The sequence below is a fragment of the Hemitrygon akajei genome, chromosome 7 (assembly GCF_048418815.1).
Source record: "Hemitrygon akajei chromosome 7, sHemAka1.3, whole genome shotgun sequence".
Taxonomy (NCBI): domain Eukaryota; kingdom Metazoa; phylum Chordata; class Chondrichthyes; order Myliobatiformes; family Dasyatidae; genus Hemitrygon; species Hemitrygon akajei.
The window spans coordinates 4,322,870-4,339,201 of NC_133130.1; the positions used below are offsets into that span (position 1 = coordinate 4,322,870).

General features: G+C 44.1%; 1 protein-coding gene across 1 annotated transcript in view; it reads left to right on the forward strand.

The window, feature by feature from the left end:
• Positions 1 to 14,859: 14,859 nt before the first annotated feature.
• efhc1 (EF-hand domain (C-terminal) containing 1) overlaps positions 14,860 to 16,332 on the forward strand; it is a 45,761-nt gene continuing 44,288 nt past the window's right edge. Inside the window, exon 1 of the mRNA XM_073050324.1 lies at positions 14,860 to 14,970. Within this exon, the coding sequence (XP_072906425.1) occupies positions 14,908 to 14,970 (63 nt within the window). The 5' untranslated portion in view covers positions 14,860 to 14,907. The remainder of the gene's footprint in view (positions 14,971 to 16,332) is intronic.

Here is a 16,332-nt window from a genome sequence, read left to right on the forward strand (position 1 = left end):
GCCTGGTATGGGAACTGTACCTCCCATAATCACAAGACTCAGCAGAGAGTGATGCAGACAGCCCAGCGCATCTGCAGTTGTGAACTTCCCATGATTCAGGACATTTACAAGGACAGGTGTGTAAAAAGGGCCCGTAGGATCATTGGGGACCCAAGCCATCCTAAAGCCAAGGAAAGAGCATATAAGGTAGCAAAACTAAGTGGAAAGTTGGATGGCTGGGAAATTTTAAAATCCATATAACAATTACAGCACGGAAACAGGCCATCTCGGCCCTTTAAGTCCGTGCCGAACAATTACTCTCACCAAGTCCCACTGACCTGCACTCAGCCCATAACCCTCCATTCCTTTCCTGTCCATATACCTATCTAATTTTACTTTATATAACAACAGTGAACCTGCCTCTACCACTTCTACTGGAAGCTCATTCCACACAGTTATCACTCTCTGAGTAAATGTAGAACATAGAATAGTACAGCACATTACAGGCCCTTTGGCCCATAATGTTGTGCTGACCCTCAAACCCTGCCTCCCATATAACTCCCCATCTTAAATTGCTCTATATACCTGTCTAGTAGTCTCTTACACTTCACTAGTGTATCTGCCTCCACCACTGACCCAGGCAGTGCATTCCACGCACCAACCACTCTCTGAGTGAAAAACCTTCCTCTAATATCCCCTTTGAACTTCCCTCCCCTTACATTAAAGCCATGTCCTCTTGTACTGAGCAGTGGTGCCCTGGGGAAGAGGCGCTGGCTGTCCACTCTGTCTATTCCTCTTAATATCTTGTACACCTCTATCATGTCTCCTCTCATCCTCCTCCTCTCCAAAGAGTAAAGCCCGAGCTCCCTTAATCTTTGATCATAACCCATACTCTCTAAACCAGGCAGCATCCTGGCAAATCTCCTCTGTACCCTTTCCAATGCTTCCACATCTTTCCTATAGTGAGGCGACCAGAACTGGACACAGTACACAGTGTGGCCTAACCAGAGTTTTATAGAGCTGGATCATTATATCGCGACTCTTAAACTCTATCCCTCGACTTATGAAAGCTAACACTCCATAAGCTTTCTTAACTACCCTATCTACCTGTGAGGCAACTTTCAGGGATCTGTGGACATGTACCCCCAGATCCCTCTGCTCCTCCACACTACCAAGTATCCTGCTATTTACTTTGTACTGCTATGAACCCCGTAACTGGGTCACTTACCAGCAAAGATAGAGAGGTCCGTTGAAGCCTGATGATACTATTTTAACAGTATTTATTGGTAAAAATACACAAAAATAATATCAATGCAAATATACAGATAATATACATCGTCAATACTAAATCTAAAAGTGTGGGTATAATAATAATCAATAAGAAATAAGCTCTATCGTTGTCTAGGGGATAAATGTATTGTCCGATGGAATATAAAAGTCACTCAGTTCATGCAGGCTGCAGCCTTGGTTGGAGTCGAGAGAGAGATTTTTAGAAACTTGCCGGCTTTCCTTTTTATGATTTCGATCCGTCGGGAGTCCCGTTGGTGTGGCTGTTCACTTGTGGCCTCTCCTTTAGCTAAAGCCGTTCTTCCGTGGTGAGGCCGCCAACCCAGGCAAGGGAAGGACGCACATGAGACCCCCACCAGCTGTCGCTATTAAACCGCTGTCATGGGATTTCTAGCGTTTCTCCTGGTGCGTCTAAAGGGGTTGTTCCCCAGACCCTCTTTTATCCTTACTCACGGAGTCTCAGATGTCAGTCAGGTTGGGATGATGCAATCCCTCAACCAGCCCACTCTGGTCATCCCCTGAGGGGCTTCAATGAATAGTACAGTACTCAATACACAATTCCGTCTCCAAGAGACAATAGCCATTATCAGGGGTTTTTGTTTCGCTGAGGCCAGGACACATTCCAAACCTTGAGGATTCTGTGTGTCTCTCTCTCTCATTTCCTGGGTCTCAGACCCAAATTAATAGCGATCTTGTGATTCTCAAGAAGGAGGGGGCTACTTTGTACCCTTCGGCCCCTCAGAGTTGTGGCACATTCGTAACACCCCCTTCCTTCAAAGATTTTTACCATCGGTAAAAATGAATTAATACAGAGTCTTACAGGATTTTAGGATCTAACACAATACAAAAGAGTTTTTTTTCACTACAGAGTAATACAGTTATACATTCAATTCAGCATCTAAACAGCGATTACATTGTCACTTCCTTTAATTTCTTAACATCTTGTACCTTAATAAATTCTTGTAGCATCAGACTTCAATTTAATAACCACCTATTTTTATTCCTTTTCTTCAGCAAACAAAACTAAAGAGTTGTGATCTTAGCCTACGTGTATATTACAAAAGTTCCTGCAAATACTAATCTTTATGTTACTTTCAAACTTAACAGTCAATCTTCCATGGGGGTTGTCTTTATTATTCACATGCTTTGTCGAAATCCCTTAAAACCAGATCCTGTTATTTAAAATGGCATCCCGTCAACCCTTGCCCCGTTTCCAGTTAACTCCCACGTGGTTAACTTGTATACTAGTGTGGAACAGGCTTTCGCATGCTCCTTTCATAGGAGTTATTTTATCCACAATGCGTTCCAAACTTAGACCATTTTCCGAATTTCCACACAATTCTTTAATTTTAAGCAAGTTGCTAGTTTTCTCTTCAGGACCCTTCATGCTATTAGTTTTCAGTTTAAACTCTTGGTCCAAACAGCATTTCAAATTCTGCCTCTTCACAGCACACTCTTGAATAACAATAGTGTGTGGGGCACCTTTACATTCCAAATCAACCTGTAATTGATTCGCAGGCACCATGTTACCAAGCCATTGTCTCTGTAGCCTGGTGGCTGCTTCTGACATCAATCCAGACTTTAAATTTTCTTCATTCAATTTAGGAACTACACTTTTCCTTTTTCCTTCAATAATAATATTCACCTCACCACCTTTTATCTCCTCACTAACTTTTAATACACCTTCGAACACAAACAACTGGGAATTCTCACTTCCCACTATTACCAAGGTTAACCCTTTCTTCACTGAACCAAGTCCATCTGACCCACAAGGACTGCATTCCTTTTTAACTGAATCAAATACCTCAGACTTTTTCTGAGTTTCATTACTAGGTTCAGTACCACGAGCGTCCACATCTTGAACACACTCAAACGGGACATCTGCCTCTTCCAGGCTTTCAATACCCGTACCCTTTTCAAATTCTAAATTCCCCTGATCCTCCCAGTTACTCTCTGGGCAACTCCCTTCTGGAGTAAACTCAACCCCGCGGGCTGAAACAACCTCATCTGCCAACCCAGCAGACTTCTTCAAGGTAATGGCATCCTTTTCATCTAGGACTGCCCTCATTTCATTATCGGGAACACCTTTAGAATTTTCAACTTCTTCAAACAGTCCTGTCAAACCAGACAGATCATCCATGTCCAACCCTGGACCTTTTAACAGCCTTATCTGTTTCTCATCTTTAATTCATGCCTCTATAAATTTCCTCCTGGCTAAGGGAAGGTCTACCTCCTCTCCCTTACTCTCTTTCACTTTCCTATTCTCCGTTTTACCACCCTCTAAACCCTCTTGGTACAGGGTCAGTAAAAACGTCTCAGCCAAATCGATACTGGCCGGATTTAAACCGGTCTCGTTCTCAGCTGCCTTTCTCGACATGCTGCGAGTGATCGCGCATGCGGGATAGACCTTGGAATCTAGGGGCGGGACCTCAACACTTACAGGCTGGCTCGTCAGCTCCATGGCCGACCAAACGTCACCACCAGCTAAATCGTTACCCAGAAGGATGTCTACGTCAGTTCTCGGGAATTCTGATCGCACCCCTATTTCAACTGGTCCAGATACCAGCTAACAATTTATAATGATCCTATGTAAGGGCACCGCTTCTGTCCCTTTTCCTATTCCTCTCAAAGCCACCTCTCCAGTCTTGCAGACAAAATCCAGTACCTTACTGCTAATCAATGACAGCTCAGCTCCCGTGTCTCTCCAGATCCGCACTGGAACTGGTGTGTCTCCCTCTCTCACAGACACGGTTCCTTCTGAAATACATTTCTCAGACCCTTCTCGTACTCTGTCTACCTGGGGCTCTCTTGTCGATTTGCTGATCACTACAGCACATCCTATAGGGACTGCTGCTTTCCATTTTCCTGTCTCCTTCCTCGGAGCAAGGCACTTAGATACAATATGACCCACCTTTCCACAATTAAAACAGGTCAAGCCAGGACCTCTCCTGCCATCTTGCCTTTCCTCCTCAATTTTACCGCTAGCTCCTGGCGGGATCTCTGCCTCAGTCAGCGGGCTTTCTCTACCATTCCCACGGTCTCTCTGGTAACTTTTTTTCAAGGAAATCTTTGTCTTGTGGGTTAGGGCATATTCATCTGCGAACCTAGCAAATTCGGAGATGGACTTATTCGGCTTCTCATTCAAATACATCCGGATATCATCCGAAACACAACCTTTAAATTCCTCAATCAGAATTAACTCCCTGAGATGCCAAAAATCTTCTTCCACTATTTCTGCTGCACACCAACAATCCAAGAGCAGACCCTTCTCATAGGCAAACTCGGTATACGTCTGATTCCACCCTTTCTTTAAATTTCTGAACTTTTGTCTATAGGCCTCAGGTACCAATTCGTAGGTCCGAAGAATGGCCTCCTTTACTTTCTCATAATTCTCCGACTCTTCCTCCTCCATGGACAACGCCGCATATGCCCATTGTGCCTTCCCTTTTAACACACTTTGTAACAACGCCACCCATTGCTCTTTGGGCCACTTCTGACTCACTGCCACCTTTTCAAAATGCAAGAAATAACTATCAACATCCGTCTCCTCGAACGGAGGTACTAACCTAAACTCCCGACTAACATTAAACCGCTCCTCTCGGTTGGACCCTTGAGCTCTTCGCTCTTGCCTTAACTTCTCCATGTCCAAGTCATGTTGCCTCTGTTTCTCTTTCTCCTCATACTCCCTTTCCTTCTCGGCTCTCTCCTTCTCTTTTTCAGCTGCTTCCAGCTGTTTTAACTTAATTTCATGCTCCCGCTGCTTCTCAGCTCTATCCTGCTCTTTTTCAGCTCTTTCCTTCTCCCTTTTCACCTCTAACTCCTTTAGATGGAGCTCATGCTCCCTCTTCCTCTGTTCCACATCCAGCCTCAATTTCTCCAACTCTAACTGAGCCGTCCCACTAGCTGGTGCCTTTTCAGGGATATTTTTCAATACCTCAGCAGAAAATACATTCTTCACAATATAATACTGAGTTATGGCCCTCCGCACCTCCCGCTTTTTCATTGACAACTTCACCTCTGCAAGGTTTAGTCGTTTCGCAATATTTATCAAGTCCGACTTTGTGGCTGCCTCTAGCGCCTCCAGAGTCGGGTTTTCTATAAATTCATCCACATCCATCTTTGCTGGTTTCCCGTCTGGTTACCCATGCAACCAGATCCAAGTTTGGACTTAAAAGCCCGATTCACTGGCCCTCCAATTTGGTATCAAATCTCAAGACGAGGCCCCACTTTGTTACGAACCCCGTAACTGGGTCACTTACCAGCAAAGATAGAGAGGTCCGTTGAAGCCTGATGATACTATTTTTAACAGTATTTATTGGTAAAAATACACAAAAATAATATCAATGCAAATATACAGATAATATACGTCGTCAATACTAAATCTAAAAGTGCGGGTATAATAATAATCAATAAGAAATAAGCTCTATCATTGTCTAGGGGATAAATGTATTGTCCGATGGAAATATAAAAGTCACTCAGTTCATGCAGGCTGCAGCCTTGGTTGGAGTCGAGAGAGAGATTTTTAGAAACTTGCTGGCTTTCCTTTTCATGATTTCGATCCGTCGGGAGTCCCGTTGGTGTGGCCGTTCACTTGTGGCCTCTCCTTTAGCTAAAGCCATTCTTCCGTGGTGAGGCCGCCAACCTGGGCAAGGGAAGGACGCACACGAGCCCCCCACCAGCTGTCGCTATTAAACCACTGTCACGGGATTTCTAGCGTTTCTCCTGGTGTGTCTAAAGGGGTTGTTCCCCAGACCCTCTTTTATCCTTACTCACGGGGTCTCAGATGTCAATCAGGTTGGGATGATGCAATCCCTCAACCAGCCCACTCTGGTCGTCCCCTGAGGGCTTCAATGAATAGTACAGTACTCAATACACAATTCCGTCTCCAAGAGACAATAGCCGTTATCAGGGGTTTTTGTTTCACTGAGGCCAGGACACATTCCAAACCTTGAGGATTCTGCGTGTCTCTCTCTCATTTCCTGGGTCCCAGACCCGAATTAATAGCGATCTTACGATTCTCAAAAAGGAGGGGGCAACTTTGTACCCTTCGGCCCCTCAGAGTTGTGGCACATTCGTAACAGTACTTGGCCTTGAAGTTTGTCCTTCCAAAGTGTACCACCTCACACTTCTCCAGGTTGAACTCCATCTGCCACTTCTCAGCCCACTTCTGCTTCCTATCAATGTCTCTCTACAATCTTCGACAATCCTCTACATTATCTACAACACCACCAACCTTTGTGTTGTCTTGCCAACCCATCCTTCTACCCCCACATCCAGGTCATTAATAAAAATCACAAAAAGTAGAGGTCCCAGAACAGATCCTTGCGGGACACCACTAGTCACAACCCTTCAGTCTGAATGTACTCCCTCCACCATGACCCTCTGCCTTCTGCAGACAAGCCAATTCTGAATCCACCTGGCCAAACTTCCCTGGATCCCATGCCTTCTGACTTTCTGAATAAGCCTACCATGTGGAACCTTGTCAAATGCCTTACTAAAATCCATGTAGATCACATCCACTGCACTACCCTCATCTATAGGCCTGGTCACCTCCTCAAAGAACTCTATCAGGCTTGTTAGACACGATCTGCCCTTCACAAAGCCATGCTGACTGTCCCTGATCAGACAATGATTCTCTAAATACCCATAGATCCTGTCTCTAAGAATCTTTTCCAACAGCTTTCCTACCACAGACGTAAGGCACACTGATCTATAATTATCCGGACTATCCCTACTACCTTTTTTGAACAAGAGGACAACATTCGCCTCCCTCCAATTTCTGGTACCATTCCCATGGACAACGAGGACATAAAGATCCTAGCCAGAGGTTCAGCAATCTCTTCCCTTGCCTCATGGAGCAGCCTGGGGAATATTCCATCAGTCCCCAGGGACTTAACCGTCCTAATGTATTTTAGCAACTCCAACACCTCCTCTCCCTTAATATCAACATGCTCCAGAACATCAACCTCAATCATATTGTCCTCATCATCATCAAGTTCCCTCTCAGTGGTGAATACCGAAGAGAAGTATTCATTGAGGACCTCGCTCACTTCCACAGTCTCCAGACATATCTTCCCATCTTTATCTCTAATTCACTCCTGTCATCCTTTTGTTCTTCACATAATTGAAGAATGCCTTGGGGTTTTCCTTTACCCTACTCTCCAAGGCCTTCTCATGCCACCTTCTTGCTCTTCTCAGCCCCTTCTTAAGCTTCTTTCTTGCTACCCTATATTCCTCAATAGACCCATCTGATCCTTGCTTCCTAAACCTCATGTATGCTGCCTTCTTCCACCTGACTAGATTTTCCACCTCACTTGCCACCCATGGTTCCTTCAACCTACCATTCTTTATCTTCCTCACCGGGACAAATTTATCCCTAACATCCTGAAAGAGATCCTTAAACAATGACCAAATGTCCATAGTACATTTCCCTGCAAAAACATCATCCCAATTCACACCCGCAAGTTCTAGCCTAATAGCCTCATAATTTACCCCTCCCCAATTAAAAATTTTCCTGTCCTCTCTGATTCTATCCTTTTCCATGATAATGCTAAAGGCCAGGGAGCAGTGGTCACTGTCCCCCAGATGCTCACCCACTGTGAGATCGGTGACCTGACCCGGATCTAGTATGGCATTTCCCCTCGTTGGCTTGTCAACATACTGTGACAGGAATCCGTCCTGGACACACTTAACAAACTCTGCTCCATCCAAACCCTTGGAACTAATCAGGTGCCAATCAATATTAGGGAAGTTAAAGTCACCCATGATAACAACCCTGTTATTTTTGCACCTTTCCAAAATCTGCCTCCCATTCTGCTCCTCGGTATCTCTGCTGCTACCAGGGGACCTATAGAATACCCCCAATAGAGTAACTGCTCCCTTCCTGTTCCTGATTTCCACCCATACTGACTCAAAAGGGGATCCTGCTACATTACCCACCCTTTCTGCAGCTGTAATAGTATCCCTGACCAGTAATGCCACCCCTCCTCCCCTCCCCCCCCCCCCCCACTCTATCCCTTTTAAAGCACTGAAATCCAAGAATATTGAGAATCCATTCCTGCCCTGGTGCCAGCCAAGTCTCTGTAATGGCCACTACATCATAATCCCATGTATGTATCCAAGCTCTCAGTTCATTACCTTTGTTCCTGATGCTTCTTGCTTTGTACACACACTTTAGCCCTTCTACCTTACTACCTTTACACCCTTTATTCTGCTTCTCTTTCCTCAAAGCCTCTTTATATGTTCGATTTGGCTTTACTCCATGAACTTCTTTCACTGTTCTATCGCTCGGGGTCCCATCCCCCTTGCAAATTAGTTTAAAGCCTCCCGAACTATGCTAGCAAACCTACCTGTGAGGATATTGCTCCCCCTCGAGTTCAGGTGCAACCCAAAAAGAAGTTCCCCTTTGTGTTACCCCTAAACTTTTGCCCCCTAAGTCTCAAATCATGTCCTCTTGTTTGAATCTCCCCTACTCTCAATGGAAAAAGCCTATCCACGGCAACTCTATCTATCCCCCTCATAATTTTAAATACTTCTATCAAGTCCTCCCTCAACCTTCTTGCTCCAAAGAATAAAGACCTAACTTATTCAACCTTTCTCTGTAACTTAGGTGCTGGAATCCAGGTAACATTCTAGTACATCTTCTCTGTACTCTCTCTATTTTATTGATATCTCTTCTGTAATTCTGTGACCAGAACTGTACAGAATACTCCAAATTTGGCCTCACCAATGCCTTGTACAATTTTAACATTACATCCCAACTCCTATACTCAATGCTCTGATTTATAAAGGCCAGCATACCAAAAGCTTTCTTCACCACCTTATCCACATGAGATTCCACCTTCACAGAACTATGCACCATTATTCCTAGATCACTCTGGTCTACTACATTCTTCACTGCTCTACCATTTACCATGTATGTCCTATTTTGATTAGTCCCACCAAAATGTAACACCTGACACTTATCAGCATTAAACTCCATCTGCCATCGTTCAGCCCACTCTTCTAACTGGCCTAAATCTCTCTGCAAGCTTTGAAAACCTACTTCATTATCCACAACGCCACCTATCTTAGTATCATCTGCATACTTACTAATCTAATTTACCACCCCATCATCCAGATCATTAATGTATATGACAAACAACATCGGACCCAGTACAGATCCCTGAGGCACACCACTAGTCACCGGCCTCCAAACTGACAAACCGTTATCCACCACTACTCTCTGGCATCTCCCATCCAGCCACTGTTGAATCCATTTTACTACTTCAATATTAATACCTAACGATTGAACCTTCCTAACTAACTTTCCGTGTGGAACCTTGTCAAAGACCTTACTGAAGTCCATATAGACAACATCCACTGCTTTACCCTCGTCAACTTTCCTCGTAACCTCTTCAAAAAATTCAATACGATTTGTCAAACATGACCTTCCATGCACAAATCCATGTTGACTGTTCCTAATCAGACCCTGTCTATCCAGAGAATTATATATACCATCTCAAAGAATACTTTCCATTAATTTACGCACCACTGACGTCAAACTTACAGGCCTATAATTGCTAGGTTTACTCTTCGAACCCTTTTTAAACAATGGAACAACAGTACGCCAATTCTCCGGCACCATCCCCGTTTCTAATGACCATATAACCATATAACAATTACAGCACAGAAACAGGCCATCTCGGCCCTTCTAGTCCGTGCCGATGCTTACACTCACCTAGTCCCACTGGCTCGTACTCAGCCCAAAACCCTCCATTCCTTTCCTATCCATATACCTATCTAATTTTACTTTAAATGACAATACCGTACCTGCCTCTACCACTTCTACTGGAAGCTCATTCCACTCAGCTACCACTCTCTGAGTAAAGAAATTCCCCCTTGTGTTACCCTTAAACTTTTGCCCCCTATCTCTCAACTCATGTCCTCTTGTTTGAATCTCCCCTACTCTCAATGGAAAAAGCCACGTCAACTCGATCTATCCCCCTCATTATTTTAAATACCCTATCAAGTTCCCCCTCAACCTTCTACGCTCCAAAGAATAAAGACCTAACTTGTTCAACCTTTCCCTGTAACTTAGGTGCTGTCTGACATTTGAAATATTTCTGTCAGAGCCCCTGCTATTTCTACACTAACTTCCCTCAAGGTCCTAAGAAAATCCTGTCAAGATCGGGAGATTTATCCACTTTTATATTCCTCAAAAGCACCAGTACTTCCTCTTCTTTAATCATCATAGTTTCCATAACTACCCTACTTGTTTCCCTTACCTTACACAATTTAATATCCTTCTCCTTAGTGAATACCAAAGAAAAGAAATTGTTGAAATCTCCCCCCATCTCTTTTGGCTCCACACATAGCTGTCCACTCTGATTCTCTGAGGGACCAATTTTATCCCTCACTATCCTTTTGCTATTAATATAACTGTAGAAACCCTTTGGACTTATTTTCACCTTACTTGCCAAAGCAACCTTGTATCTTCTTTTGGCTTTTCTAATTTCTTTCTTAAGATTCCTTTTACATTCTTTATACTCATCGAGCACTTCATTTACTCCATGCTGCCTATATTTATTGTAGATATCTCTCTTTTTCTGAACCAAGTTTCCAAGATCCTTTGAAAACCATGGCTTTCTCAAACTTGTAACCTTTCCTTTCAACCTAACAGGAACACAAAGATTCTGTACCCTCAAAATTTCACCTTTAAATGACCTCCATTTCTCTCACATGGTGGATTGGATAGTGGACTACTTGACAGATAGACCTCAGTATGTGCGGTTGGGAGACTGTAGGTCTGACACGGTGGTCAGCAGCACAGGGGCGCCGCAGGGAACCGTACTCTCTCCGGTCCTGTTCACCCTGTACACATCAGACTTCCAATATAACTCGGAGTCCTGCCATGTGCAGAAGTTCGCTGATGACACGGCCATAGTGGGGTGTGTCAGGAATGGACAGGAGGAGGAGTATAGGAAACTGATACAGGACTTTGTGATATGGTGCAACTCAAACTACCTGCGTCTCAATATCACCAAGACCAAGGAGATGGTGGTGGACTTTAGGAGATCTAGGCCTCCTATGGAGCCAGTGATCATTAATGGAGAATGTGTGGAGCAGGTTAAGACCTACAAGTATCTGGGAGTACAGTTAGACGAGAAGCTAGACTGGACTGCCAACACAGATGCCTTGTGCAGGAAGGCACAGAGTCGACTGTACTTCCTAAGAAGGTTGGCGTCATTCAATGTCTGTAGTGAGATGCTGAAGATGTTCTATAGGTCAGTTGTGGAGAGCGCCCTCTTCTTTGTGGTGGCGTGTTGGGGAGGAAGCATTAAGAAGAGGGACGCCTCACGTCTTAATAAGCTGGTAAGGAAGGCGGGCTCTGTTGTGGGCAAAGTACTGGAGAGTTTAACATCGGTAGCTGAGCGAAGGGCGCTGAGTAGGCTACGGTCAATTATGGATAACTCTGAACATCCTCTACATAGCACCATCCAGAGACAGAGAAGCAGTTTCAGCGACAGGTTACTATCGATGCAATGCTCCTCAGACAGGATGAAGAGGTCAATACTCCCCAATGCCATTAGGCTTTACAATTCTACCGCCAGGACTTAAGAACTTTTTTAAAAGCTATTATTAATGCTTTTTGAGATAGTGATTTAGATGCATATCATATTTTTTACTGAGTTAAGTATTGTATGTAATTAGTTTTGCTACAACAAGTGTATGGGACATTGGAAAAAAGTTGAATTTCCCCATGGGGATGAATAAAGTATCTATCTATCTATCTATCTATCTATCTATCTATCTATCTATCTATCTATCTATTTCATGCTTCCCATAAAACAAATTGTCCCAAATCACTCCTTCTAAATCCTTTCGCATCTCCTCAAAGTTAGCCTTTCTCCAATCAAAAATCTCAACCCTGTGTCCAGTCCTATCCTTCTCCATAATTATATTGAAACTAATGGCATTGTGATCACTGGACCCGAAGTGCTCCCCAACACGTACCTCCGTCACCTGACCTATCTCATTCCCTAACAGGAGATCCAACAGTGCTCGTTCTTTAGTTGGTACCTCTATGTATTATCCAACAAAAGGCAACTAAGAAACATTAGAGGAAAGATACTGGCATGGATAGAGGAATGGCTGACAGGCTGGAGACAGCGAGTGGGAATAAAAGGGCTTCTGGTTGGCTGCCAGTGACTAGTGGTGTTCTCGGGGTCAGTACTGGGACTTCGACTCTTCTCATTGTTGTCAGTGACTTAGGTAATGGAATTGATGGCTCTGTGGCAAAGTTTGTGGATGATACAAAGATAAGTGGAAGGGTAGGTAGTGCTGAGGAAGCAATGCGATTGCAGCAGAGGTTAAACAAATTGGATGGGCAACCCTTTTAAACAGAGGTAAGGAGAAATTTTTTTTGCTAGAGCGTGGTGAATCTGAGCTGCAGTGGAGGCCAAGTCCATGGGTATATTTAAGGCAGAAGTTGATTGTTTCCTGATCAGTCAGGGCATCAAAGGATATGGTGGGAAAGTAGGTGTATGGGGTTGTGTGGATTCTGGGATCAATCATGATGGAATAACCTTATTCTTCTCCTATGTCATATGGTCTTATGGTCTCTCTCTATCTCTCAGTGTCTGTCTCTCTCTCTATCACTCTGTCTCTGTGTCTCACTGCCTGTGTGTCTCTGTCTCACTGTGTCTGTCTGTCTTTCTCTCTCTCTCTCTCTCTCTCTCTCTCTCTATATATATATATATATATATATATAGAGAGAGAGAGAGAGAGAGAGAGAGAGAGATATGCAGTGGCATGCAAAAGTTTGGGCACCCCGGTCAAAATTTCTGTTAATGTGAATAATAAGTGAGTAGAAGATGTACTGATCTCCAAAAGTCATAAAGTTAAAGATGAAACATTCTTCTCAACATTTTAAGCAAGATTACTGTATTATTTTTGTTTTGTACAATTTTAGAGTGAACAAAAGGAAAGGAACACAATGCAAAATTTTGGACACCCCAAGATAACCCCATGCCCTCAGATAACTTTTACCAAGGTCTCAGACCTTAAATACCTTGTTAGGGCTATGGCTTGTTCACAGTCATCATTAGGAAAGGCCAGGTGATGCAAATTTCAAAGCTTTATAAATACCCTGACTCCTCAAACCTTGTTCCAACAATCAGCAGCCATGGGCTCCTCTAAGCAGCTGCCCAGCACTCTGAAAATTAAAATAAATGATGCCCACAAAGCAGGAGAAGGCTATAAGAAGATATAAGAGTATTTTCAGGTAGCTGTTTCCTCAGTTTGTAATGTAATTAAGAAATGGTAGTTAACAGGAACAGTTGAGGTCTGGAAGACCAAGAGAACTTTCTGAGAGAACTGCTCATAGGATTGCTAGAAAGGCAAATCAAAACTCCCGTATGACTGCAAAAGACCTTCAGGAAGGTTTAGCAGACTCTGGAGTGATGGTGCACTGCTCTACTGTACAGCGACACATGCACAAATATGACCTTCATGGAAGAGTCATCGGAAGAAAAGCTTTCCTGCGTCCACACCACAAAATTCAGTGTCAAAAGTTTGCAAAGGAACATTTAAACAAGCCTGATGCATTTTGGAAACAAGTCCTGTGGACTGATGAAGTTAAAATAGGACTTTTTGGCCGCAATGAGCAAAGGTGTTTGGAGAAAAAAGGGTGCAGAATTTCATGAAAAGAACACCTCTCCAACTGTTAAGCATGGGGGTGGATCGATCATGCTTTGGGCTTGTGTTGCAGCCAGTGGCATGGGGAACATTTCACTGGTAGAGGGAAGAATGAATTCAATTAAATACCAACAAATTCTGGGAGCAAACCTCACACCGTCTGTGAAAAAAAAAAGCTGAAGATGAAAAGAAGATGGCTTCTACAACAGGATAATGTTCCTAAACACTCCTCAAATTCCATCATGGACTACCTCAAGAGGTGCAAGCTGAAGGTTTTCCCATGGCCCTCACAGTCCCTGACCTAAACATCATCGAAAATCTGTGGATAGACCTCAAAAGAGCAGTGCATGCAAGACGGCCCAAGAATCTCACAGAACTAGAAGCCTTTTGCAAGGAAGAATGGGCGAAAATCCCCCAAAAAAGAATTGAAAGACTCTTAGCTGGCTACAGAAAGCATTCACAAGCTGTGATGCTTCCCAAAGGGGGTGTTACTAAGTACTGACCTTGCAGGGTGCCCAAACTTTTGCTTCGGGCCATTTTTCTTTATTGTTATTTTGAAACTGTAGGAAATTAAAAAAAATCTTGCTTAAAGTATTAAAGAAATGTATCTTCTTTAACCTTATGCCTTTTGGAAATCAGGTCGTTTTTTATTCGCTTAGCTATTCACAGCAACAGAAATTTTGACCAGGAGTGCCCAAACTTTTGCGTGCCACTGTATCAGTGTTTGTGTACCTAAGTGAGTGTCTCTCTATCTCTCGATGTCTGTCAGTCTATCTGAGTGAGTGTGTATCTGTGTCTCTTTGTCTCTGTGTGTCTCTCCCACCCCCATCCTCGCGCTCTAATTGCGAGCGCATTGTTTACCGTCTCCATGGAAACGCCGTCCCGTCGGCTGTTGCATGGAAACGGAAGGAGGGAACAGCTGATCGGAGGGTTTAGGGCGACGGCAGTTGCTGCTGCGGGACCATGTCGTGTTACCCAGTGCGGGGGCTGCCTCTGCTGCCGGGGAACTCTGTCCGTGACCCCACGGTGAGAAGGGGTTGGACACGGTGGGGATGAGGGTAAAGAGGGAGGGTGGAGGAGCGGGTGAGTGAAACGGGGAGGGAGAGTGTGGGGCTGCGGGTTGAGGGGGAGGCCGGGGCCGATGGGAAGGGGACGGGGGTGTAGAGGGTTGAGGAGGGAAGATTGAGATTAAAGTTGAGGAAGGTTGGGTCTGGGAGAGGGGTAGGGAAGAGGAGGAGGTTGAGAGGATGTTTGAGGGGGAGAATAGGGTTAGAGATTAAAGTTGAGTTGGGATGGGTCTGGGGGGTGGAGGGGAGGGGGCAGGAGCTAAAGCTGAGAGTTGGGGCTGGAAGTCGAGCCCAGCATTGACTGGTGGAGAGACCACCCTTACAGCCCTCCGCACCTGATCACCTTGAGGACAACCTCCTTTGGATACCTGGCCTACCCCCTGTGTCTATTCAACTACAGCACACAGAACACTTGCCCTCCTGTCGCTATTACAATGGATTCGGAATCAGGTTTAATATCTCTGGCTACAGTATGTTGCGAAATTTGTTTTACAGCAGCATGAAGATTCGTTCAGCCAGATTTAGGAACAGCTTCTTTCCAACTGTGATAAGACTGCTGAACAGATCCTGACCCGGATCTGGGCCTGACTTACACTACCTTACTTTCCCTTTTCTATTTTCTAATTATGATTTATAATTTAAATTTTCATTATATTTACTTTGATTTGTACTTCAAGGAGCACCAGGTGCAGAAACAAATATCACTGATGATTGTACGCTCTAGTATCAATTGTTTGGTAAATAAGTACAGTGCAGTACATAATAACAAAAAGCTACATTACAATGAAATAAGTTTTCAAAATGTAAAATTAGTGCAGAAAGAAAGAAAGTAGGGAGGTAGTATCCATTCAGAAATCTGATAGAGGTGGGGAAGGAACTGTGAAGGTGTGTCTTCATGCTACTTGTTCCTTAATGGTAGTAATGAGAAGAGGGCGTGCCCTTAGTGGATGACAGGTTGGGAGCATTTTCCCTGGAGCAAAGAAGGTGAGGGGTAACCTTCTAGAGATTCACAAGGGGCAGGGTTGACTTCCAGCGGACTGGAACACTTCAGCATATAGACATTAAGAAAGATGATGTATTGGAGCTTTTGGAAAGCATCAAATTGGATGAATCACCGGGACCGGATGAGATATACCCCAGGCTACTGTGGGAAGTGAGGGAGGAGATTGCTGAGCCAAGATCTTTGTGTCATCAATAGGGATGGGAAAAGTACTAGAGGACTGGAGGGTTACAAATGTTGTTCCCTTGTTGAAGAAAGAGAGTAGAAATAACCCAGGAAATTATAGACCAGTGAGTCTGACTTCACTAGTGGGCAGTTGTT